Genomic DNA, 25,966 nt, shown 5'->3' with positions numbered 1-25,966 from the left:
CCCCAAAGAAGTCTATTGGGCTTCAGTTTGAAGGAAAGAATAGATTTTATTAGTCTAGTAAAAATAATTTTATTAATTTTGTTATATACGTAATACACAATCATATTGCACTCATTTAAAAAAAACCATGTAAGTTCACTTTCACTCTTTCCTCCCTCCTCATTTTTATCAATTTGGTATTTATCTTTCTAGACCATTTTCTACATATTTAGAAGAGTCAGCCCTCTGTATCTGGGGGTTCCACACCCATGGATTCAACTAATGGTGGATCCAAGGTTGGTTGAATCCACAGATGGGGAACCCGTGGTTACAGAGGACCAATTGTACTACAGTCATTTTATATAGGGACTTAAGCACCCGTGGATTTGGTACTGCAGGAGTCCTGGAGCCATCTCCCACAGTTACTGAGGGGTGACCGTACACATGTGTACCTGTAGAAAACGTATAGTTCTGTTTTGTTGTTCTGTCTTACATAAAGGCTACATGGAGTGGATCACTTTACCACGTGATCTTTCATTCCAACACACATCCAGGAGAGCTATCCATTTGAACTCATCTAGGCCTACCTCTTTTCCCCTTCACCATTTTTTTAAATGGTTGCAGAGTATTTCATAAATGGCTGTTTCATAATTGAAGAAGCCATTTTCCTATTGATGGATATTTACACTATAATGATTTACTTTTACTCACCACCATGCCTTAAATATCCTTGGACAGACTTCCTAACGCATGTGTGCAAGATTTGTTTTAGGACAGTTAATGAGATGTGGTATTTCTGGGTCACTGGGCATTTAAAATGTTACCAGAGACTGCCCAAACAGCTCTCCCAGTGGCCAGACTAGTTTAGCTCCCAACAGCAGTGTGTGAGATTTCTCATTTCCCCATACCCTTGATACTATGTTCTTGCAAGTCTTAAAGCTGCATTTCTTCACTAAAATTCTACTAGTCACACTTTTTTTAAAAAACTAATTTGAACTAAATTTGAACTAAATGCCACTCAATGAGGTTTGATGATTCTTTTAATTAATTCATTTAATTCACAAGTCCTCCCTCCCTTTGGCCTTTAGATATAATTTATAAGCAGTATTGATTTGCCCTCAAAGGGAGACATTGTTTAATACAGGCCTCTGATGACAGAAGAGAAGTGAGCTTATTCAAAATTCTAGGCATGGCCTGACAGGTCAAGGGCTTATGCAAGAAAAGGTTTTACAAGAAGGACTGTAATAGGGAAGAACAAACCTGACTCCATATTAGATCTGTTTCTTTTACTTTAACCTTTGTGTTCTATTGCTTTTGCTTCCAGTTAAGAATGTTGCCTATAGCCTGAAATATACAGGATAGCCCATTCTCAAGGCTCTGACTTTTAAGGGTATAACACTTTTCCATTCATACAGTGATAAAAAATTGTAGAACAGAGAAAAACATTTATCTTGTTGGAGGTTTACATCATGACCTGACCTACGTGGACAGCTGCAAGAGCAAAGGATTCCTACACCAAGAAGCTTGCAAAAACCAACCATGCCCCTCCCTCAGCTTGCCTTTAAAAATGCTTTGCTGAAACCTTGGGGAGTTCAGTTTTCTGGGCATGAGTCACCCGTCTCCTCACATGGCCCTGAAATAAACATTTCTGCTCCGAACTCCAACATTTCGGTTTGTTTGGCCTCACTGTGCGTCGGGCACATGAACTTGCGTTCGGTAACAGGGCAAGTCCTTGCATTTCTGTCAATATTTCCACATGTTCCACCCACCTTTCCACATGTTTTGTGGTGACAAAACCTTCTTCCCTGGTGTCTGAAGTTTGCAATGTCACTCTTTGCCCCGAGCCCAGGCGTTTTCCACAGTCAGAAGAATGATTCAAACAACTTCACTAAGCTGGTACTTACTGTTGGCCTAGAGCTTTACACTTTTATGTAATCTTTACAACTCTCCCTCTCATTCTTATGTTATCTTAGTCATTGTATAGAATAGAAAAATGATGTTCAGGAGTCAAATAACTCATCTGAAACCAGGATAGAAACCCAGGCCTATCAGGCTCTAAATCTTTGTGATCCGCTTTAATGCAGAGAAAGTTAACTAGAAAGTCAGACAATAGTGATATCTGACAACAGATATAGTAGAAAGACTATATTGACAACAATTATGGGCAGTGTAAGGGAGTTAATAATGAAATAAATTCAGGTATTTTGTAGAGGACTCTTCGCAGAGTAGTTTATGAAAAAGTTATATGTGTCCTATAACGCGGTGGTTACGAGCATATGTATACTCTGGAGCCAGGTGGCCTGGCTTCAAATCCTGGCTCTGCCACTTACTAGCTATGTGACTTTGGGCAAGTTACTTAACCTCTCTGTGCCTCAGTTTTCTCACCTAGATGGTGGGAATTAAAAATAACACAGATTTCAGTAAGTCAGATAGAGAAAGACAAACATAATATGGTGTTGCTTATATGTGGAATCTAAAAAAAGGGTACAAATGAACTTATCTACAAAACAGAAATAGAGTTACAGATGTAAAAAAAAAAATTATGGTTACCAGAGGGTAAGGGGGGGGGAGTAAATTGGAAGACTGGGATTGACATATACAGACTACTATATATAAAATAGAACTAATAAGGACCTACTGTATAGCACAGGGAACTCTACTCAGTACTCTGTAATGACCTATATGGGAAAAGAATCTAAAAAAGAGTGGATATGTGATACATGTATAACAGATTCACTTTGCTGTACACCTGAAACTAAAACAACATTGTAAATCAGCTATACTCCAATAAAAATTATAAAAAAATTTTTTAAAAGTCCACTTTCAAAAAAACCCCACATATTTCACTGGGTTGTTGTAATGATTAAATAAGGTAGTATTTGTAAAGCAATTAGAATAGTGCCTTGAACATGGTCAATACCATAAAAGTTTGTCATTATTATCATTATGATCGTATGTGGTCTTCACTGTTATTCCTGTTTTACAAATGAGGAAAAGGATGTTAAGCAACTCACCCACAATCATGGAATGAGTTAGCGATAGACCTGAACCGGTACCTGGGGCTCTGCCATCCTGTGCAGTGGTTTTTCCACTCCTAGCACTGCCTCCCAACTTAACTAAATACAAGCAGAGGGGTTGTTGCAGGCCTTGGGATGTCTGTGTAAGAAAAGGCGGGGCCAGGCATAACTCACATTCTTTCTTTCTGAGACTAAAAGAGGGATCTGTAGAGGAGGAATTTCAGCAACTTCAGAGAAGCATGTGAAACATTCTACAACAATTCAGTCCAGTTCCATTTCATGAACTTTTACTAGCATGTGAATTTATCTTTCCGACCTACTTCTCTTCCCTTCCATCCCAGACTCAGCATCCCATCCCAATCCACATCCCCAACCCCATCACCATCACCTGTCCTTGGATAGCTACAGGAACTTCCTACCTGGCATCCCTCCTTCAACCCATTCTCCTAACTAGAGCCAAAGACATTTTTTAAACATAAGCCTGCTCAGGTTAGTTCCTGATTAAAGTGTTTCAATGGCTCCCCATGGCTCTGAGAACTGGGACTAAACCTGTTCACAGGGCCCACAAGACTGGTCCAGATCTGGGCCTTCCTTTCATTTCCTGTCTCATAGCTCAAGTCCTGGGCTGCTGTCAGATTGAACTTTCTTCAGTTCCTCAAAATGGAGCTCTGGTATTGCACACACAATCCCCTCTCTCTTAACTGTCGTAGTCTGGCCAAGTCCTCCTCATCCTTTAAGCTTCAGCCTAGAACCCAGCTCTTCTGGGAAGCCTTTCTGCATTTTTCACTCCACTTTTTGCCCCACTGCACCCTTGATAGAATTTGTCATGCAGTATCGAAATTGCTGTGTCCTTGCCCATATGTCTCATTGGAATCTGGGCTCCCTGAGGGCAATCGCCACGTCTCTTTGATTCAGTGTTACATCTGGTATCTACCACAAGGGCTGAAGTGAGAGTTACTTACACACTGAAGGTAAGTAGAGACATTAGCTGAAACTGAGGAAATGGAGGCTATTCCCAAAGGGGAACTTGTAAGTAGGGAAAGTAACATCATTAAGGGCAGAAACATTAGGAACATTCCCAGAAATGGTGAAAGAGACTGGTTAGAGGGTCAAGATGTGGAGGAGACAGTGGCATCACCGTAGGAAGAGTTAAGAAAGAGGGTCCAGGATGAGGGAGAAGAGGGGATTACAGCAGGAGAGAGGGGATTACTGCTGGAGTTAGCTTCCAGGGTACGTGGATGTGGATTAGGGTTACCAACTACCCTGGTTTACCTGGGGCTAGCCCCGTTTTAAAACTGAAAGTCCTGCACCCTTGGAAAACCCTTAGTCCAGGTAAACCTGGGCTGGTCACCTTACGGTGGAATCAAGATTACAAGAGGAGCCAGTTTTGGACAAGGGCTACCTCCCCCTGAGTTATGAGGGAAGGTAGAGAAGCAGAGAACGCCAGGATTAAGTAAAGTGTATGCGCTTTAGTTCCCCGGCTCTCCTTGACCTTTTCCTGCTTTGTTCTCTCTGGTCCCACCGGCGGCTCACTTGGAGTACCACCCACCGATAGAGGGAGGAGCGAAACAAACAAACATGGCTTCCCCTCTAGCCCTCCCAGGCGAGCTCTCTATGGCGCCTGTCAACCTAGCCGGGCGGAGGGGCGGGGTTCCATCAGATGACCTGGGTCCCCGGCGCCGGCGCAGGCGGGGTGGCAGTGTCGCCGTCGCCGGGTTCCGTAGCCTACGCCGCTTCGCCGCCTCGGCACCTGAGGCGGCCGCCCGGCGGTCCTGCGGCTCTCCCTCCTGCCGCTGCGGGCCGCGGGGCCAAGGACATGTCCCGGAAGCAGGCGGCGAAGAGCCGGCCGGGCAGCGGCAGCCGGAAAGCCGAGGCCGAGCGCAAGCGGGACGAGCGGGCGGCGCGTCGGGCCCTGGCTAAGGAGCGGCGGAACCGGCCGGAGCCCGGCGGCGGCGGCGGCTGCGAGGAGGAGTTCGTCAGCTTCGCCAACCAGCTGCAGGCCCTGGGGCTGAAGCTGCGGGAGGTGCCGGGGGACGGGTGAGGCGGGCTCGGGAGCGCGGGGGGCGGCGCCGGGGGACCCGCCGGGCATGGCGACCGTCGCCGGTTCTCGCCCATCCATTCATCGGGCGGCCCCGAGCGCCAGCTGCGAGCCAGCCGTTTCCTAATGCAGGGGGTCCGGCGGCGAGCGAGGCGGCCAGACCCCTCCCCTCGAGACGCTCGAGTAATCCCCAGTTGCCCTAATCGTGGCAAAGGCTCCAAGCAAACTGTAAAGGGGTCCTGAGAGAGAATACTGGAGCAGGTCTCCTTTAGATCGGTGCTCAGGAAGGCCCCCCTGGAAGGTGACATTTAAGCTGAGACCTGAACGAATGAGATGGAGCCAGTCAGCCGAAGAGCAGGACCGCGCGGAGAGCGGTCGTAATGACCATCAGACGAGTAGAAAGGCGTAAGCCCCACTTGGTATAACGCTTGGCCTCCTTTGAGTCCTTACTGTTGGATATTGCCCTCCTTTTACGCTTGGGAAATTAGGTCTGTGAGGGCCTGTTGTTCACTGAGCTGAAGGCAGCTTCTCTAATTCTTACTTATATGGGCTTCAGTTTCTCTGTAAGCAATGGCGTTTACCCAAGTTTGCTTGGGGTTTAGACTGGAATCTGTGTCCAACTTTTTTAGGGAACACGGGATAAATAAACGGGGTGGGAGGGAGGGACTGGGCGAAGGGAAGGAAGAATGGCCTCGGGAAGGGGCATATGGATCCAGGAGCGTGGAGGGAAGGAGAGAAAGGGTAGGGGAGAGGGCAGGAGATCAGTTAACATCCCCATTGCAGGGGTAGGTAAAAGGGGGTCTGGAGGCCAGAGTGTGGCACTCTTGAAGAGATAGTATTAATAACAGCCTGGTTGTTTTTGTTCCTCCCTTCATTTGGGCATTTTTGTTGAATGAATGAATGATAAAAATATCATAGAGGGAGGCCAACTAGACCCTCAGCAGGGCCCCTCAGAGAGGCATTTTCTTAGTGGAGTCGCTACAGTTAAAAGCTTGCTTTGCTGGGTCTTGCTTTTAGCCTAGTACCTTGATTTTTGTCAAATATAGTTAATAAATATTCAGGGCCTTATTTATCCTAAGCAAACTCACAAGCACAAGACATTGCTCTATAAACCGAAATACCAGTTGAGTACTTTCCGGTGGGATTGGGCTGGGGTCTGCTTCTTCCTTGCAAATGATTGGTTTGCTTGTGTCTGCTGTACTGGGCATGGGCTTCCCACTGGCAGGGTATCCAGGAACTGAAGTACTCAACAGAAGATTGCTTATGAGCAGGAATTGCAGCACAGAGATGCTGGGAACACATTGATGACTAAGATAACGTTCAAGCTTAGTAAGAGAGACATAGCAGCAGGTCTCAAACATTTTGGTCTTAGGATCCCTTTACACTCTTAAAAATTACTGAGAACTCCAAAGAGCTTTTGTTTATGTGGGTTATAGGTATCAATATTTACTATATTAGAAAGTAAAATAAAAATTAAAAACATAATACACAAACACACATTATATTAACTTTCAGAGTGATAACATCGAGTATCACATATCAGGTAGCCTCTGGAAAACTCCACGGGACACTTGTGAGAGAATGAGAGTGAAAAAGATAAATAACATCTTAGTTTTGGACTCATGGATACCCTGAAATGTTCTCAGAGATACCCTCCCTTCCCAAACTGGGCCACACTTTAAGAATGGATGATATAAATAATTAAAATGCAAGTTGATATATTCTTAACAGTGACCGATTATAGTGGTACTATTGAGAAGGAAGTTGCCAACACTCCCAGAAGTGGTCAGGGAAACCTTGTTCATTCATCAAACGCTCATCGAAACCTACCGTGTGCTAGATGCCTTTCAGAGGAGGTCATACTCAGACTGGGTCATGAAGGACCAATAAAAATCCAATAAAAATATGCCAAGAGAACATTCCAGGCTGAGGAGTAATACATGTAAAGGCACAGGAGCACATTATTTTTGAGACATCTGCAAGTTGTTTAGGATGACGGGAGTATAGGGTACAAGGGTAGAAGTCAGCGGCAGTGAGGCTGCAGAGGCAGAGGCCAGCTTGACTGCAATGCTCGTGTCTCTCACTTCTGACGTCCCTATTCTTTGGACAATGTTAGATGGATAAAAGGATAATGATAGTTTCTCCTTTGGGGGCTCCATGAAGCTAACCCCTTTCTGTTCACAAATTCTTCCCATGGGTGCCATGGACTGTTCAGCCCTCTTTAGTGTTGTGGTACTTTGGGATATGGTGATGACAGGCTTTATCACTGTGCAGTGGGTGGTGCTTCCTGTGTATGTTACAGGTTAGTGGGCATCAACAGATTCTTTAAGTTGTTAACATTTATTAAGTACTCTTGGTGAAATATAAAGTTACGGTAATAAAAAAATAGTTGACAATCCTCACTCTTCTGTCTTTCCGTTCTGGTCTGATTACAATATTGAGCAGCCTGAGATAGCGTCTCACACTATATAGGCGTATTCGTTGTTAGCAGTATGGTACTTGTAGCATTCTGGAACCTTCGGGTACTTGGGAAGAAATTAGCTGGTGTTCTCTAATGTAGCCTTTACGTGAAATCAGTGTAGCATAGATTAATCAGGGAGCTACTTATGGATTTTTGTAATGCATCATGGCCCACCTTCATATTTGTTGTGTTATCTGGAGGGTGGACATAAATTGGATTCCGTTTCAAAACAAGAAATATTTTAACCTTGATGTTGTCCTTAAAAACATGATTGGATGTAGCGTGAAAAGAATCGCTAATTGGATTAGGCAGTACAATATTAACATCTCTCTGAACTATATCCAGTTGTATCTTCCTAAATGTAGCCTCAAAGTACATTGCTAATTAGTAGTGTTCCAATATTAAAGCATTAAAGAATCACTAATTTTAGCCATTTGTCTCTGTCTCAGGTTGTTTTATTGTGAAAGTTTTACCTTATTTTTATAATCGTAGGATCTTAGCGCTAGAAGGGCATTCACACTTTGTCATCTTGTCTGATTATCCATTAGTACCTGCATCACCTGTACAGCAGCCTCATCTTTTGTGTCTGGCTCAGTGGTTTTCAACCTTGGTGGCACAATAGAATCACTTGGGGAACTTTGGAGAAAATACAGCGCCTGGGCGCTCCCTTAGATCAGCCACACCAGAATCTCAGGCAGTGGGGCCTGGTTAGGGATAATGTTTAAAAATGTCCACATGTGATTTTAATGTGCAGTATAATTGAGAACTGCTGATTTAGAGTCTAGAGTCTAGACTGGTGTTTCTCAAACTTTAACATACAACAGAATCACCTGGAGGGCTAATTAAACCCTCAGAGGGAAGAGATTGCTGGGTTCCCAACCCCAGAGTGTCTGACTCAGTAGGGCTGGGGCTGGGCTAGGCGGCTCAGAATTTTCATTTTGAACAAGTTCTCAGGTGATGCTGATGTTGCTGGTCAGGGGTCACACTTCGAGAATCAGTGATTGAGACCAGCACTGTCTGATAGAAATAAAATGGGAACCACATATGTACAATAATTAAAAATTTGTCTGTTAGCCACATTAAAAAGGTAAAATGAAACAAGTTTTTAAAATAATGTCCAAAAGTGTAAGTCTCGTACAATTACAACACACCTCAGTTTGTATTAACCACATTTCAAGTGCTTAGTAATCACCTGTGGTTAGTGGCAACCATATTGTATAACACACATGTAGGCAATCCCTGAGGCTTGTCAATAGAAATGTACAAAATCCTTAGTCTGTGCAGTCCGTCTCTATAGACCTAAAATAAAATTACCTTTTATTTGCCAAAATCTATGTCCCTGTAGCTTCCTTGTTTTAGTTTAGTTTTATTGTACAAGGATAATATCCCTTTCACCATGACGAATAGTTGGAGGCAGCTATCATGTCCCCCTGAGCTTTCTTTAGGCTAGAAGTCACTCGTTGTTTATGTTCTTCATATTATTTAGTTTAAAGCCACATCAACTCATCTGAACCTATCTTAAAATGTAGTAACTAGAATCATATACAGTACTTTAGCTGGGGTCTGACCTCAAAGAACAGAACAAAATCTGACCCCCTATCCCCCGACTTCTGCATACTTACTGCCATTACTGCAGCCTAAGAGCCCATTAATTTTTTTAACACCTAACGTTGCAGTATTGTCTCATGCTAAATTACTGAGCACCCAAAACCCTTAATTAATGTAATTGGTTAGTTTTGTGAACTCAAATGCAAGACTTTACATATATCCCTATAGTGCAGTGGTTCTGAAGTGGGCATGATTTTTCCCCCAAGGGAACATTTGGCAATGGCTGGAGATATTTTTGGCTGTTAAAACTGGCGGGAACACGGTGGTAGTGGTGTTACTGGCATCTAGTGGGTAGAGGCCAAGGATGCTCCTAAACATCTTCCAGTGCACAGGACAGAGGATTATTCCAGAATGTCAACAGTGTGTGGGGTGGTGAGAAGCCCTGCTGTAGTGTGTTGGGTGAGGGTGTGGACTCAGGATACAGCTGGGATCTCCTAGAGGCCCTTTGGGCCCTGGCCGCACTGTTCTCACGAGGATCGTGAGTGCGCTTGCTGGGCTCCCTAAGGGAACCTAGGTTGTTTGTAGAGTTTGTTCACATTTCATGTGCTACTATCTTGTAACTCTGTCAGAAAAGGAAGTGATTTGTCTATCTTGATTTTTCATTTTGACTACTTGTTTTTAGTGAGCTCAAGGAAAGTTTGGTAAATATAGAAAAGTATATCGAACTAAGTTTAACAAATAATCCTAATTCCACTCCCCAGGGATAACTGTTACTAACATTTTGGTGCCTGGGATTGAATCCTGGGTCCACCACCTACTGATTTTGTGACCTTGGGCAAGTTACCTTAGGGGGATAGTAATAGTGCCCATCTCACAGAGTTGTAAGGACTAAACACATTTAATACATATAAAGTGTTTGGAACAGTCCCTGGCACATTGTAAGAGCTGTTTAAGTGATGGTTTCAGTGCTTTTTCTTTGCATACATTTGTATGTGTTTCTACATCTGTGTATATAGTATACAGACGAACATGCTTGCGCTCATGCAGTATATACAGTTTGATACCTACTTTTTTGGCTTATGTGGAGAACATTTGCCTCTGTTGCTGAAAGTTCATGAAAAGCATGTTACTTTCTGCAGAACACCATGAATTTTGAGGTGTCAAATGTAAAGCAACTAAATATGTAATTTTGCACCAAATCATGCCTTCTTTTAAACTGGATTCAAGAATAAACTAGTGGTGGCAGGTGTTAAAGTTTTAAGCAAAGTTTGAGAGAGAAGCTTAAAATTGAGAACATCTTATCCATTAGCTTACTTTATTCCTGTGGTTGAAAAAAGACTGCCATTGTTAGATTTTAGCAACAGACCCCTCATTCTAGTGTATAGAACTGTTACGTTCCAGTCCCTTCTAGAATGTTGCCCCAGATTGATGTAGAGTTTCTTGGATTCTAGTTTGTAGAATCTGTTGTCTAAATTCTCCCCTTCGCCCCACGAAAACAAACAAACAAACACAAAAAATATATATATATCTCCTTATATGTTTGAAGAGATTCCTACCTCTCTATAACTTTCTGTTGAAAACTCACTTTTCTGAGTTGAAAAACAGAAAACCTCTGTCACCTATACATTTAGGTTTGAAGTCCTTCCAGAAGTGTGATGAGTTTATATTTTGGAATTAGAATATCATAGGTTTTCATTTGGAAGAGTAAGCAGTTTGGTGTGAAAGTGGACAACTGTTTGGCTTCAGAATGGCTATTTCCTTAGTTTTGAGGATACCAGATTGTGTTTGTCTTGTTTCAGTCTCTGTGTATCTGGGCTCTGTGTTTGTGGTATAGTTTGGAATTTTAGAAGCCTTTAAGGGGTTTGAAAGTAAAGATAACTCTTACAATTTATTACCAGCATTTTAATTTTAGAAACAAAACAGAAAGAAAACTTGGAGAGTTTCCATTTGGCAGGAATAAGGACAGCATTGTGGCCCTTGGGTGAGAGGCGATGAGTCGAGGAGGGAGAGTGTCCTTGTGAACTATGCCTGTGTGTTGTCCAGGTGCTCTTCCCACAGCTTTCCCCACTGTGTCCTTAGGACTCAAAGAGGATGTTCAGCTCAGCTGTTTCTATTGGGAGCTTGACAAATTGCTATCTTTTTGGTACTTGTTAGGTGAATAGCTGAGCAGCCATAGTGAAAAGGGTTTCAGAAAAGAGGCAGTAGATATGATTTATTATTTTGGAAGGGGATCTGGGAGTCATAGCCCTTAGGTGTGGAATGGCCTGTAGTGTCTGGACCCTGTCTTCAGGTGGTTAGTATATCACCAAACTTCACTTGTTGAAGCAGCGAAAGTACAGAGAAGTTCAGTATCTCTCCTGAGTCAGCCAGCTGGTAAGTGGGGAATAGGATTCTTATTTGATGCCTCTCAAAAAGGTAATGTGATTGAATATCTTCCCTAGTGCTCTCCCCCCTGGTATCTGAGAGGAACCTGGACAGTCAGAGTTGAGGCTTTATCTCTTTTCTGTGTGAAAGATTTCCATGGATGGCCTAGCATGAAACATCATTGTTTTAGATGAACTAAGTTCATTTTTAAAAGGTCTTGACCAGCGTTTTGTTTTGATAGCAATTGCCTATTCAGAGCTCTTGGTGATCAGTTGGAGGGACACTCACGAAATCACCTCAAGCACCGACAAGAGACAGTGGACTACATGATAAAGCAGAGAGAAGATTTTGAACCCTTTGTAGAAGATGACATTCCTTTTGAGAAACATGGTAGGTTCACCGTGAGACACTGGATCCTCCAGGAGTAAATGCATTGGGTAATTAAATCCATCAGGATCCCCTACCCTTCCAGCTAGGGGTTTGATTACATAAATTATGGCATTCATTTATTCAACAAGTATTTATTTGTCTGCTCCATAATAGGCAGCGTGCTAGGCAGTTGGGAATCATTAGGTTTAGATGTAGATGCCATTAATAAAAATGATGTTGGGAACTCTCTGGTGGTCCAGTGGTTAGGGCTCCATGCTTTCACTGCCAAGGGTGCGGGTTCGATCCCTGGTTGGGGAACTAAGATCCCCCAAGCTGTGTGGTGTGGCCCCAATAATAAATAAATAAATAAGTAAAATCTGAAAAAAAAATGTTGATGTTAATTAACCTGAAAAGCTATTCATGACTTCTTATTTAGTGGTGGGGAGGGAGCGGGGAAGCAGGTTATAAAATAGTGTGTATAGATTGATCCTGTTTTTAAAAGGTGTGTGCACACAGAACCAAATTAGGAAGTCTGGAAAGATACTAACATTTTATGGTTAATTCCCGGCTCCATCTGTTTTTCAGAAACCACTCACTCTTTCAACAACTTTTATTAAGGAGAGATAATAATAGGACCTAATTTATAGGGGGTTTTGGTAAAGATTAAATTAGTTAATACAATTAAAATAAGTTCTTAATAGGTGTCAGCCCTCTGGGGATGATGGTACTATGAGTATTTAAATTATCTTCTGTAGATTTTTCTGACTTTTTAAATGATCATGCATTACTTTTGTAATCAGAAAAATCAATAAAGTCATTTTAATTTTTCCCCCCAAACCCAAACACAACCTGGTTTCTTTGAGGCAAGTCAGTTAGTGACTTAAATTAGTTCCTTAATAGGCTCAAAGCTAGTAAGAAAATACTAGCTTTTAAGCTTTGATTTTGACAGATATTTACTGAGAATCTACTGTGCTGGGTGCTGATATATATATGTTTTACAAATAACATTTTCATTACAGGTCTCACAGTCTTGTCTGTCTCTTATCAGGCAAGAGAATCATTCTGCGTTTTAGAGCACTAACTCTGGGAACCATGTCAGGAGAGGATGGGGAGAGAGACTGAGAAGGGAGATGAGTTAGAGATCTGCACATTGGCCAGATGAAAGCATAAGCGTGTCTCCACCAAGGCAGCTACTGGGGATGATGAGTGGCGTCCAGACCAAGACACAGTTTGGCAATATAATTGACAGGACTTGGGAGGTGGGGGGGGGGAGGGGAGGGGTGGGGGAGACAAAGGAGATTCTGAAGTTTCTGCCTGGGGAAAGACCAAGTTGCTGTACTGTTAATAAACTAGAGGGCAGCAGGAGGAAGACATTTGGGAGGGAAGCTATCTGTGATCCCAAAGCCTTTCTCTTTCCTCAGTGGGGAAGAACTCATTCATTAGGCACAAGCAACAAAACAGAAACAGTAGCGAAACTCCTAGCGATTAGTTTATTCTAGCCATAGCCACGGAGTTCTGACGGTCTCTTCCTGGGTCCCTTTTTGTCTAGCAGACACCAGTTAATCAGATGGTCACCAGTTTACAAATTAAGTGTGGGCGTATGGAACAAGTTTGGGAGTTTAATGCCATATAAAATGAGTTGTGTCATTGATCCAATTAAAAGATTTTAGGTGAAGAGAGTTTTTAGTTTGTGACTTTGAACATCTTCAGTGATGTTCACGTGGTAGATTTGGGGGTATGGCAGGACCCTAGGTGTACGGTGGGAAGGTATTTTCAAGAAATGTCGCTGTGCGTGCCTGCTGGTTGGTTGGTGCTTTATAAGAGTTTGAGTATCATAGAAGTGGGAAGTGACTCTGACTGCCATAGCAGAAGGGAAAAGAAACCTAGAAGTCTGCACATTCTACTTGTGTGTCAGTTGAAGACTAGACTTGTTACATTTATTACTCTTATAGTTATTTTTTTTTTTGATGTCGGGGGTAGGAGTTTATTAATTTATTTATTTTTGCTGTGTTGGGTCTTCGTTTCTGTGCGAGGGCTTTCTCTAGTTGTGGCAAGCAGGGGCCACTCTTCATCGCGGTGCGTGGGTGTCTCACTATCGCAGCCTCTCCTGTTGTGGAGCACAGGCCCCAGACGCGCAGGCTCAGTAGTTGTGGTGCACGGGCCTAGTTGCTCCGCGGCATGTGGGATCCTCCCAGACCAGGGCTCGAACCCGTGTCCCCTGCATTAGCAGGCAGATTCTCAACCACTGCGCCACCAGGGAAGCCCCAAGTTATGTTTTTAATGTCTACCTACCTTGTTATACTATGATATTCTTGAGGGCAGGGACTGTGTCTTTTCCCCACTGTGGCAATGGCTGGCACATGGTAGGCACTCATATTTGTTGACTGAATCATTGAATGGCTCACTTAACTCTTCAGGACCTGGTTACCCTTGCATCTGGCTGTGTCTTTAGGATTCTTTCTTTCCTTTAGACTGTGGCTTTGGAGAATCGGCATCATCTTTTCCCTAACTAAACAGATACCCAGATCAGAAACCTGAATGTTCTTAATGCCTTCTCTCCCTCCCTCCTCATACCCAGTCATTCATTAAGTCTTGTCACTTCTACCTCAATGTTTTTTTTCTCATTCTACTGTTTCTTAGAATCAGGCCTCTTTGGCCATTTGCCTAGATTTCTTCAATACTGTTTGCCTCCTGACCCCTTCAGTTTGTTTTCCACATTGCAGCCAGAGTGGTGATCTAAGTGGACATCAAATAGGTCTTCCCCTGTCTAATGCCTGTTGGCAGCTCCCCGTTGACCCCAGGAAAGTACCAACTCTTTAGCCCTTTCTGATCTGTGATTTTCTTCTTTCCCTACCCTCTTCTCTTGTCATTTCCTAATATATTTTCTTGCTTCCCCACCCTGCCATCTCAGCATTCTGAGTCCCTGCCAATACTTGTGTAGTCCACAAGCTCATCATGCTCTCTTTCTCACTTCTGCTTGGAACATCACCCATTCCTCTTCTGTGTGTCTGTCTTTTACCTGCCCTTTGGGAAGCAGCGTAGTTGTCTCAGCTGAGAAGCTTATCTGGTACACCTTGCCTCCCCTCCCCACTGGTCAGACTGGCTTATGTTCCCCACCTGGAGTTAGCCAAGCTGCAAGGTTTAAGGACATGGTCTTACACGAGACTTCCCTGACTTCCGACACCAGCCGCAAGTTTGTGGTTTCCCAGAACCACTCTCAGGTTTGATAATTTGCTAGAAAGACTCAGAGAGCTCACTGAAGGCTGTTATACTCACAGTTGTAGTGTGTTACAAGGGAAGAATACAGATCAAAATTAGCCAAATGGTAGAATCTGGGAAGGTTACACCTATACAAAGAGTATTGGCAACCAGGGACCCTCACCCAAACTTCAGTGTCCAGAATTTTTATTAGGGCCTCCACTGTGTAGATGTTATTGATCGATTGCCTAAGTGGTTCAACTCAGTCTCCAGCTCCCCAGTCCCCCAGGTCGTTCTAATATCACACGGCCAGAGAGGTCCACTGTGAGTCGCCTCGTGCATAAACTTAGCATCAGCTGTCAGCTGAGGCTGAGGGGGCTCCTGTGGATAACAGACACCCCTATCACTCGGGAAATCCCAAGGGTTTAGAGGTTCTCTCACAGGAGCGGAGGGCGGGTAAAGGCCAGACCTCTCTTTGGGTAAGACCACGTTCTTTACTACATGTTTCTTTCCTAAAGCACCTACACATCAGCAGTGTCCAATTTCTTGTTGTTTGTTCCCCACTGGTTATAAACTCCTTCAGGGCAAACTGTGACAGGCTGTATAATGGAGTGGCCAGGAGCCAAGGACTTGGATTCAGGATGCCTGGGGTGAAACTCAGCTCTGCTCTCTACCGGCTCATGACCTTGGACACAGTTGCAAACTACTGTGTGCCTTGGTTTCCTCATCTGTAAGATGGTGTACATGATAATACCTTTTTTCAGGGGATTGTTTTGAGGATTAAAAGTGATTTGTGAGTTGGTGGGAATGTAAACTGATACAACCACTATGGAGAGCAGTATGGAGGTTCCTTAAAAAACTAAAAATAGAACTGCCATACAACCCAGCAATCCCACTACTGGGCATACACCCTGAGAAAAACCATAATTCAAAAAGAGTCATGTACCACAATGTTCATTGCAGCTCTATTTACAATAGCCAGGACATGGAACCAACCTAAATGTCCATCGACAGATGAATAGATAAAGAAGATGTGGCACATATATACAATGGAATATTACTCAGCCATAAAAAGGAACGAAATTGAGTTATTTGTAGTGAGGTGGATGGACCTAGAGTCTGTCATACAGAGTGAAGTAAGTCGGAAAGAGAAAAACAAATGCCGTATGCTAACACATGTATGGAATCTAAAAACAAAAAGGTCATGAAGAGTCTAGGGCCAAGACGGGAATAAAGACAAAGACCTACTAGAGAATGGACTTGAGGACACGGGGAGTGGGAAGGGTAAGCTGGGACAAAGTGAGAGAGTGGTAGTGTATAAATGGACATATATACACTACCAAACGTAAAATAGATAGCTAGTGGGAAGCAGTCGCGTAGCACAGGGAGATCAGCTCGGTGCTTTGTGAGCAGCTAGAAGGGTGGGATAGGGAGGGTGGGAGGGAGGGAGATGCAGGAGGGAAGAGATGTGGGGATATATGTATATGTATATGTAGCAGAAACTAACACACCATTGTAAAGCAATTATACTCCAATAAAAACGTTAAAAAAAAGTGATTTGTGAGAAGAAATTAATAAAATCTGAAAGAGTATGAGAAGTGAGTAGAGCGGTGCTTGCCACATAATAAGCATCATTAATGCAAACTGTTATGGTTATTGTCACATTTCCAATGTCTCTCATAGAGTTAGGCATTTAGGAAGCATTTAGAAAATGTCTATTGAAGGAATGAATAAATGAGTCCTTTCTTTATGAGTGATTGGTGCCCTTCTGAGTAGGAGTCTGTGTACTGTTTAACCAGCTTCAATTCGTAGACTGACAAAGCTAATGGACTTTTTCAGGTATGTTCACTGTTTCTCGTTATTTAGAACTAAATTATACCAAAGCATGTTTGCATTTGGATTTTTCTATGATAAAGACTTCATTTTTCTTTCTCTCTTTCCATGCAGTGGCCAGTTTGGCAAAGCCTGGAACATTTGCTGGCAATGATGCAATTGTAGCCTTCGCAAGAAATCATCAGTTGAATGTGGTGATTCATCAACTTAATGCCCCTTTGTGGCAGGTAGGTCGCCTATTCAGGCAGTTATGTTAAGCTCTTGTTTATAAATTAGCTTTGGGGATGTCCTCAGATGATGGGGCTTGACTTACGATATTGAACTATGCAGGGTGACTTTAACCCAAGATGGGAAGCTTGTGGTGGCTTGGAGTTAAACCCTGCATTACAAATGGAGTCTGAAGTATAATTCAAAACCCTTTAAAATGCCAGAAATGTTACTCAGCAGTCAGTTAATTGGGTAGTTTGGGGTGGAGAGCCTCCTGTGGAAATAACTTAGATAATTTTGTAAAAATACCTCAGTGAGAATTTAAAGGATTTGCATACATATTCTAGTTTGAAATATATCTGTTCCATGTATATGTTTTTGTTTTTTAGATGGAGAAAAACAAAGACCAAATTCACTATAATAGCTGTTGCTAAAAAGAATTTCTGAACAACAAAATTTATTTCATGGCCTAGGGTGTCAAGCTCTATTTCTGTGCCCTGCCCGGCTATACATAGCGGTTCCAATGGTTTTTCTACAGCAAGTAAGATTTTACAACAAATGCTGCGTTTGTGCTGTGGGATGGCAGAGCACGCTGCTGCTGGGTCGCTTAGGCCTGCCTTACCCTCCTTTACCTTTGCTATTCTATTCTAAAGTACCCTAGTCTCCCAAACAGTCCATCAAACTGAACATTCTGGAGTACGGAAGGTCAGAGGTCGGGGTGAAACTGTACACAGACTGCCACCCCTTACTCGTCCTCCTTGCACTCAGAGAGCTTTTCACTTTGTGGCTCAGCTCCTGGAGACTGGTCAGGTGATTCCTATCAGTCTTCCTCTCTCCCCTGCTCCACTACTCCCCCATTTCTAACTTTGTTTTTTTTAATTAGAAAGTAAAACATAATGATTATAGAACAATTTCAAAATTCAGAAAAGCCCATTAAAGGCAAATAAAAATCACTCAGAGTCATCATACTCCCCAGAGATAATTACTATTAACATTTTAGTGTGCATCCCTGTTATTCACACACACTCTTAACTATAAAATCATTCATGTATGACTGGGAAGAGACTATCACAATGTCACACGTTTTAAGCAAGTCTACACACACACAGACACATCCATACGTGTATATATACACACACTGTGTATCCCTATATATTATATTATTATCAAGGCACCAATGGCCTTTTTTCCTCATTGGTTTCCTATATCACCTGCATATATATTTCTTTGTAAATTGCTTATTCCTTTGCTTAGCCTTTGCTCATTAAAAATAAAGTCATTTATAGAGATATAATTTACATGTAGCAAAATTCACCATTCTCTGGTGTATACTTCTATGTGTTTTGACAAACATAGTCATGTAAATACCACCACTATCAATATACAGTATATTTCCACCACCCCAAAAAGTTACCTCATGTCCCTTTTCAGTCACTAGTCCCCTCCCCCCACTCCCAGATTCTTGTAACCACTAATCTGATTTGTCTCTTACAGTTTTTGCCTTTGCAGGATGTCATATAAATGGAAGTATATAACTTTTTGTGTCTGGCATAATGTCCTTTTAACAAAAATTACACTACAACAAAATAAATTAGATACTCCATGGGTTGGTAAGGACTTTACGTTGCAGGGATACAGTGAGCAGGATAGGAAACAATATCTGTATGTGCTGTTCTTTGGGGTAGTGTTGTCACATGTACTGACACCGGGGAGAGCTATCATATTTTTAGTGAGGCTCTCTCTTTCTAAGGATGTCTTTGAGCCAAGAAGACTGGTTGCCTCTTTCGTTGTCCCAATTTTTTGTCTTGAAATCTTTACTGCTTAGCAGAAGTCATCAAAATCATTTGAATATACAGCATAATGATCCTCTTCTTGAAGGAATATACTCAGGGCCAACTCAGTAACTGTAGGTTGCCTTTTCCTCCTTTGATAACCGTTTTTAAAGTTTCTTAATTATCTAGGTAGTTGTGGAAGATAATTCTGCATAACTAGATTTTTTTTTCAAATACATTTATTTCTGTAGTGTCCTCTTGCTAAACATTCAGAGTATATGTTTTTAAAATAAATACATTTCCTGTATACTGGAATTGTCTACTAGGTTTTCCCCATCTCTCCCCACCCCAGTGAAGCACCTTATAAAATTTGAGAATTGAAACTGAATTGGTTGCTACTATCATGGGTAAGAGCTCTTACATTAATAATGAGGAGGTTTATACTCACAACGTACATTTTTTTTCTGGCTACAAATGGAATATATGCTTCTGTAAACAATATAGACACGTGTGACTTAGAAAATGAAAGTCCTCTGTGGTCTTTTGAATATACATCACAATTGTGAGCATCACAATTTGGTGACTGTTCGTCAAGTTATTTTTTCTTATTCATAATGCATATGTAGTGTTATTATTATTTAAATATATAAGTGTTTTAGGGATTATGTCATTCAGAGATTCTGATCAACTAATTTCCTTTCCAGTAGTCTTCCTGGGAGATGAATGGTGCTCTCTCTATTTTGCATGTGTCAAAACCAGACCCTCTGCCCTTTGAGACCTAGATATTCTACCTGGAGAAAACTTGCGTGGTTCTGACTTCTAGACCTGTGCAGTTCCTGTTTGTTCCATGGTTTTGCTGTGGTTTTAGACCACAGATATTGTTTAAATTAATAATAGTATCTTACTGCCTGTGACTTTCAGCAAAAACAAGAAGGAGGTGCTGATATTTTGGGGTTTTAACAAATAGACAGTTACTGGGCTTTCTAAAGGACAGATTCAGAATTACTGTAGAGTTTCTGCAGAGTTGGTGGTTTGGGGGGGATGCCCAGGCTCCACTTCAGGCCGTCTGTATTGCATGACTCCAGGGAGCACCATTCTGGTTGGGTTGTGCTGCAGGGGCACCATTCACACAGAACGCCTTGTGAGTAGTGCTTCCAGGTTGTGCAGTGCAGTAGTACTGCCTGACTGTATATAATTTTATTTTGCAATTGATATAAGTGGGATGTTTTGAGTTGTTAATGTTTCTCAGTATGTGTTTGATGAAAAATGCTATTTTTGTTAAAAAAAACAGTGTGGATTTACTGTGAAGCTAGTGAAGCATAAGTGTCAGGTCCTTCATTTTTATGGAGCCCCGTTCAAGGTCTTGGGAGGAGTTCTAGCAATTTTATATATGTAATTTTATATTCTTTTTCTCAAAGAGGGTCCCAAATTGTTTGAGTTTCAAGCCCAACAAATCTGCATCTGCCCCTGGGCCTTCCCTCTTGGAAGGGACCTGTGCATTTGAGGGGCTGAGAGGTACTAACACTCCTGAAACTTAAGCTTATTTAACTTCATGGTAAATCTGCCCCTGGTTTTTGAATATGCATTTTTGTATGGATTTACATCCATATAGTTGCACATTAAAGCACGATGAATCATATATACATGAGTGGAAGAAAGATAACTCAAAAATTGCTTAGGACGTATCGCAGTCATATTCCCAATTCCTTCTATATAGAGCCTGTTGACTGGGCTTCCTGGGCAATCAGGTGGCGTTTCTCTTCTGAAGTGGACACTGTGCAGATCCGCGCTGGCATCTCCCCTTCCTTTGCCTGCAGATTCGTGGTACGGATAAGAGCAACGTGCAGGAGTTACACATCGCGTACCGGTACGGAGAGCACTATGACAGCGTTCGGAGGGTCAACGACAACTCAGAAGCGCCTGCACACCTCCAGACTGATGTGAGTGAAGCCTCCGTTTTCTTCTCTGTTCTCAGCCCTGCAGGAACCAGGTCGAGAGCTGTGTACCCTGGAGCTAAAAACCAGTGATGTTTTAATAGAAAGTTGCCTTTAAGAATCTCTGGGCTTGATTTTTTTTTAAAATTTTGTTAGTTCAGGTGAGAGCAGCAGATAAAATTATTGTTCTTTTGCTTTCCCTAACAGCTGATGGCTATGATTGCATGAATATAATTTATATAAACATTTAAAATAACTTTTATGTTTTAAAATTAATCCACGCTTTGTATCTAAAATTCAGAAACTATAGAAAAAGTAGAGAAGAAAATTTAAAATGCACAGAATCAACAATTTTTGGTATTGTTTTCGTATTTGTATAGCTTTGTTTCCTGCTTTTTTGCCATTAACATTATTTCACAAGCCTTTCCTCACATTATTAGACACTTTCTTTGTAATTAAAAAAATAAAGTAAATGTCGCTCTCCCACCCTTGTTTACCTCCCTGGATGCAACCAATGTTATTAGTATATCATAAAATTACCTAGAGATATTTTACATATCAAGCAAATATGTGAGTATGTGCATGTATTTCACTTTTGCTTGAGTACATTCTTCCTATCCACAATTGTAGCATCCTCTGTATACTGTTCTGCACCATGCTTTTCGAATGGAACATATCTCGGAGTTTAATTCATAGCAGTACATAAGGAACTTCCTAAATCTTTTTAAATGGCTCCATAGTATTCTAGTGTATGGATGCATTATAATGTGCTTGAATAGTCCCTTTGATGGACTTTTAGATGGCTTTCAAACTTTGCTTTTACAAACAGCATGCAGTGCCTTATATGTGTATCTTTTCACACATGTGCGAGTGTATTTGTGGAATAAATTCCTAGAAGGTTCTTACTACATCAGAGGACGTGTGCATTTATAATTTTGGTAGATATTGCCAAGTTGCTCTCTGTAGAAGTCTTAGTCAGTTTACACTCCCACTTGCAATATGTGTCTCTTCTGCACCTTTGCCAGCACAGTGTGTTATCAAGTTTTTAAATCTGTGTCACTGTTAGGGAAAAAATAGTTTTCTTAACATAGCTTTAATTTGTATTTTTCTTATTAGTGAGCTTATGCATCTTTTCTTGTGTTTAAAACCTGCTTTTGTCCTTTTTTGTGTGAACTCTATTCATGTTTTTTGTCCATTTTTTTCCTGTTCAATTTTCTTAATGATTTTTAGGAAATCGTTATGTATTAGGGAAATTAGCCTCTATTTGTGGTATGATTTGCAAATTTTTCACAGTCTGTCATTTGTCTTTTTATTCTTTCCCATATTGTCTTTGCTCTGAAGGAATTTTAAATTTTTATGTGGCTAAATTTATCAAGTTTTCAAGACAACATATAAATGTCTTCTGGGTTTTGGGTCATGATTAGGAAGCTCTTCCCACTCTGAGGTTAAAAAGAATTCTCCCATAGTTTATTTTAGTCCTTCTGTACTTTCATTTTTTAAAAGAAATTAGATCTTGTCTCTATTTGGGATTTATATTGATATACAGGTGTGAGGTATGGATCCAACTTTATATTTTTCCTTGTGGTTACCTAGTTGAACCCAAAACTGTTTATTAATTACATGTCTTTTGTCCACTGATTTAAAATGCTGCTTTTTTCATATAATAAATTCCCATGTGTAGTTGGGTCTATTTCTAGACATTGGTTCTATTCCACTGGTTTTACTCTTCATATGTTAATGTGTTCATTGTTTTAGTTAAGAAACAGTGTATTTTAAAATCTAGTAGAACTCTTCACTCATTGTTACTTTCTTTTTTTTTTGATTTCCTGTATATTCTTGCTTTTTTTGTTTTATATATGAGTGTTAGAATATGTTTGTCTAGTTAAAAAGAAGTCCTGTTGATAATTTGCTTTTATTGGATCTCATTAAATTAATAGATTAACAGGCAAAAATTTTCATCTTTATGATGTTGAATCTTCCTAGCCAGGAACCTGATAAGCTTTTTATTTGTTTCGTTGACTTTTTGGCGATCTGCGGGAGCACTTTTTTCATATAGCTCTTTCCCATTTTTTTTTTTTTTTAAACATCTTTATTGGGGTATAATTGCTTTACAATGGTGTGTTAGTTTCTGCTTTATAACAAAGTGAATCATTTATACATATACATATGTTCCCATATGTCTTCCCTCTTGCGTCTCCCTCCCTCCCACTCTCCCTATCCCATCCCTCCAGGCTGTCACAAAGCACCGAGCTAATATCCCTGTGCCTTGCGGCTGCTTCCCCCTAGCTATCTACCTTACTACGTTTGTTAGTGTGTATATGTCCATGACTCTCTCTCGCCCTGTCAAAGCTCACCCCTCCCCCTCCCCATATCCTCAAGTCCGTTCTCCAGTAGGTCTGCGTCTTTATTCCTGTCTTACCCCTAGGTTCTTCATGACATTTTTTTTTCCCCTTAAATTTCTTTCCCATTTTTTACTGAGTTATTCTTAGATGTTTTCTGTTTTCTGTTCCTGTTGTTAGGAAAGGATCTTTTTCCCCTTTATATTTGTATATATGAGATTTGTTAACAAAATGTTAATTATGTACATACCCAGCTATGCTACAGAATTTTCTTACTTTTTAATTGAGGTAAAATTCACACAACAGAAAATTCACCATTTTAAAGTATATGATTCAGTGGCACTGAAAACACCTATAAAGCTGTGTAACCACTTCCTCCATCCAGTTCCAAAACATTTTCATCACCGTGAAGAAAACTTGGTGCCCATTAAGCAGTCATTCCCCATTCCTTTTCTATCCCAGCCACCACCAGTCTACTTTCTGTCTCTGTGGACTTACTTAACCTGGACATTTCTTATAAATGGAATCACACACTATGTGGCTTTTTGTGTCTGGGTTTCCTTAGCATAATATTTTCAAGGTTCATCCATGTCACAGCACTTATCAGTACTTTGCTCTTTTCAAGGTTGAATAATATTCCATTGTATGATATATTACATTTTGTTTATCCTTTCATCTGTTGACGGGCATTTGGGTTGTTTCATACTCTTTGGCTGTTGTGAATAGTGCTGCTATGAATATGTGTGTATCGTATTTGAGTACCTATTCTCAACCTTTTGGATATACAGTTGACCTGTGAACAACACAGGGGTCAGGGGTGCCAATTATGTGCAGTTGAAAATCCAAGTATAACTTATAGTTGACTGTCTGTATCTGAGCTTCCGTATCTGCAGTTCTGCATCTTTGGATTTGACCAGTCGTGAATTGTGTAGTACTGTAGTATTAACTGCTGAAAAAAGTCTGTATAAGTGGACCGTGTAGCCCAAACCCGCCAACTGTATATCTAGGAGTGAAATTGCTGGATCATATGGTAATTCTATCTTTAACTTTTTGAGAAACTGCCACACTGTTTTCCACAGTGCGTAGCTGCACCCTTTTACATTCCCACCAGCAGCGTATTGAGGGGTCTGCTGTCTCCACATCGTCACCAGCACTTGTTATTTTTATTTCTTTTTAAAAGATACATGTACTTTAAAAGATTAGTGTATACATGTCAATCCCAATCTCCCAATTCATCCCACCACCCGCCCCTGCCCCCCACTGCTTTCCCCCCTTGGTGTCCATACGTTTGTTCTCTACATCTGTGTCTATTTCTGCCTTGCAAACTGGTTCATCTGTACCATTTTTCTAGACTCCACATATATGCGTTAATATACGGTATTTGTTTTTCTGACTTACTTCACTCTGTATGATAGTCTTTAGGTCCATCCACGTCTCTACAAATGACCCAATTTCGTTCCTTTTTATGGCTGAGTAATATTCCATTGTATATATGTGCCACATCTTCTTTATCCATTCATCTGTCAATGGGTAATTAAGTTGCTTCCATGTCCTGGCTATTGTAAATCGTGCTGCAGTGCACATTGGGGTGCGTGTGTCTTTTTGAATTATGGTTTTCTCTGGGTACATGCCCAGTAGTGGGATTGCTGGGTCATATAGGTAGTTCTATTTTTAGTTTTTTAAGGGACCTCCATACTGTTTACCATAGTGGCTTTATCAATTTACATTCCTTATAAACATAGGATTTTCCAGAATTCTTTTTGTTTGGAGTAGTTTTTTTGTTGATTCTCTCTCTTTCTCTTTTTTTTTTAAGGTATAGAATTATATTATCTGCAGATAGCAATAACTTCTTCCTTTTCAGTTCTATACTTCTAATTTTTCTTTTTTTTCGGGGGGGGGGCGCTAATTGCATTGCTGTTACCTCCAAGACATGGTTAAATAATCATGGTGGTGGTGAAAATCCTTGTTGTGTACCTTACTTGAATGGGAATGAAGCATCATTCTGTGGATTTACCGTGGTTATTTAACCATACTCACACTATGAAACCTTTAGGTGTTTCCAGTTATTCACCACTCTTAGTGGCGCTGTGAGGAGCGCTTTAACAAAAATTCTTTCTATACTTGACATTATTTCCTTTGGATGAATTTCAAAGACTTGCTGCACATAGCCAAATGGTTAGGGTAAATTTTTAGAATAGGTTGCTTTTTATTAACATTCTAAGGAATAGACTGACATTGCTAGAGTCCACTTACACTTTTACATGCAAAAAGTGGAACTGTCCTTGCTCATTTCCTATCTCCCTGCATTAATAGCAAGCAGGGGGAGAAAGTGATTGGGAGCCACAGAGGGATGATTTTAGCTTTTCTGAAATGGGTTTAGGTTGTAAAGGCCTGTGGATACCAAGTGAGCGGCTCTTCTAGTTTTTAGAATTTGACAGGTACCCTTGAGTGTGGTGGTAGCACGTGAGGTTAAATGAGTCACGCTCACCTGTGATAATCTGGTTGGGACAGGAGCTCCGGCACACTGAAGCTTGCTGATGATCAAATAGGGCCTAGGGAACCAGATGAGAGTTGTATGTGTGTTTCTTCAAGATGAGTTGTCCTGCTGAAGAAGCTCATTGGGTGCTAGTGTAGAGGATCGATTCTGTTACTAAGCTCACAGCTCTGGAAACTGGCTGAGACAGATATGTGCTCTCTGAGTCAGCAGTCATTGCTAAAATGTTGGTCTCTAGAAGCTGTAGGCGCTCTAATGCCATTTTTACTGAACAGTTTATCCCATATCTTGGGCCTTTCTTTTTAATACTTCAGTTGTGGCCTGGAATCTCAGTGTCTGGATAAAATTTAGCCTAGTGATTGCTATTCCTTTAAGATTGTCGCTGGAATCTTTTCCCATATATTTAAATGTTT

The 25,966-nt window shown here is 41.3% G+C and overlaps 1 protein-coding gene across 2 annotated transcripts in view; it reads left to right on the top strand.

Annotated features, from left to right (window-relative positions):
* Positions 1 to 4,655: 4,655 nt before the first annotated feature.
* The window catches only part of OTUD3 (OTU deubiquitinase 3), a 34,507-nt gene continuing 13,196 nt past the window's right edge, over positions 4,656 to 25,966 (top strand). The window contains exons 1-4 of one of the 2 annotated variants that reach the window (XM_089899742.1): positions 4,656 to 5,033; positions 11,649 to 11,797; positions 16,922 to 17,034; positions 20,604 to 20,726. In XM_089899742.1, the coding sequence (XP_089755868.1) occupies positions 4,657 to 5,033; positions 11,649 to 11,797; positions 16,922 to 17,034; positions 20,604 to 20,726 (762 nt within the window). In that variant the 5' untranslated portion in view covers position 4,656. The remainder of the gene's footprint in view (positions 5,034 to 11,648; positions 11,798 to 16,921; positions 17,035 to 20,603; positions 20,727 to 25,966) is intronic. The other variant, XM_022551856.3, reaches the window with a different exon arrangement.

Source organism: Delphinapterus leucas, chromosome 1, assembly GCF_059928025.1.
Source record: "Delphinapterus leucas isolate spDelLeu-1000000601 "Yukka" chromosome 1, BTC_Dleu_Yukka2, whole genome shotgun sequence".
Lineage (NCBI taxonomy): Eukaryota > Metazoa > Chordata > Mammalia > Artiodactyla > Monodontidae > Delphinapterus > Delphinapterus leucas.
The sequence above is the reverse complement of the archived record's forward strand: the minus strand, read 5'-3'. Positions and strand labels throughout refer to the sequence as shown.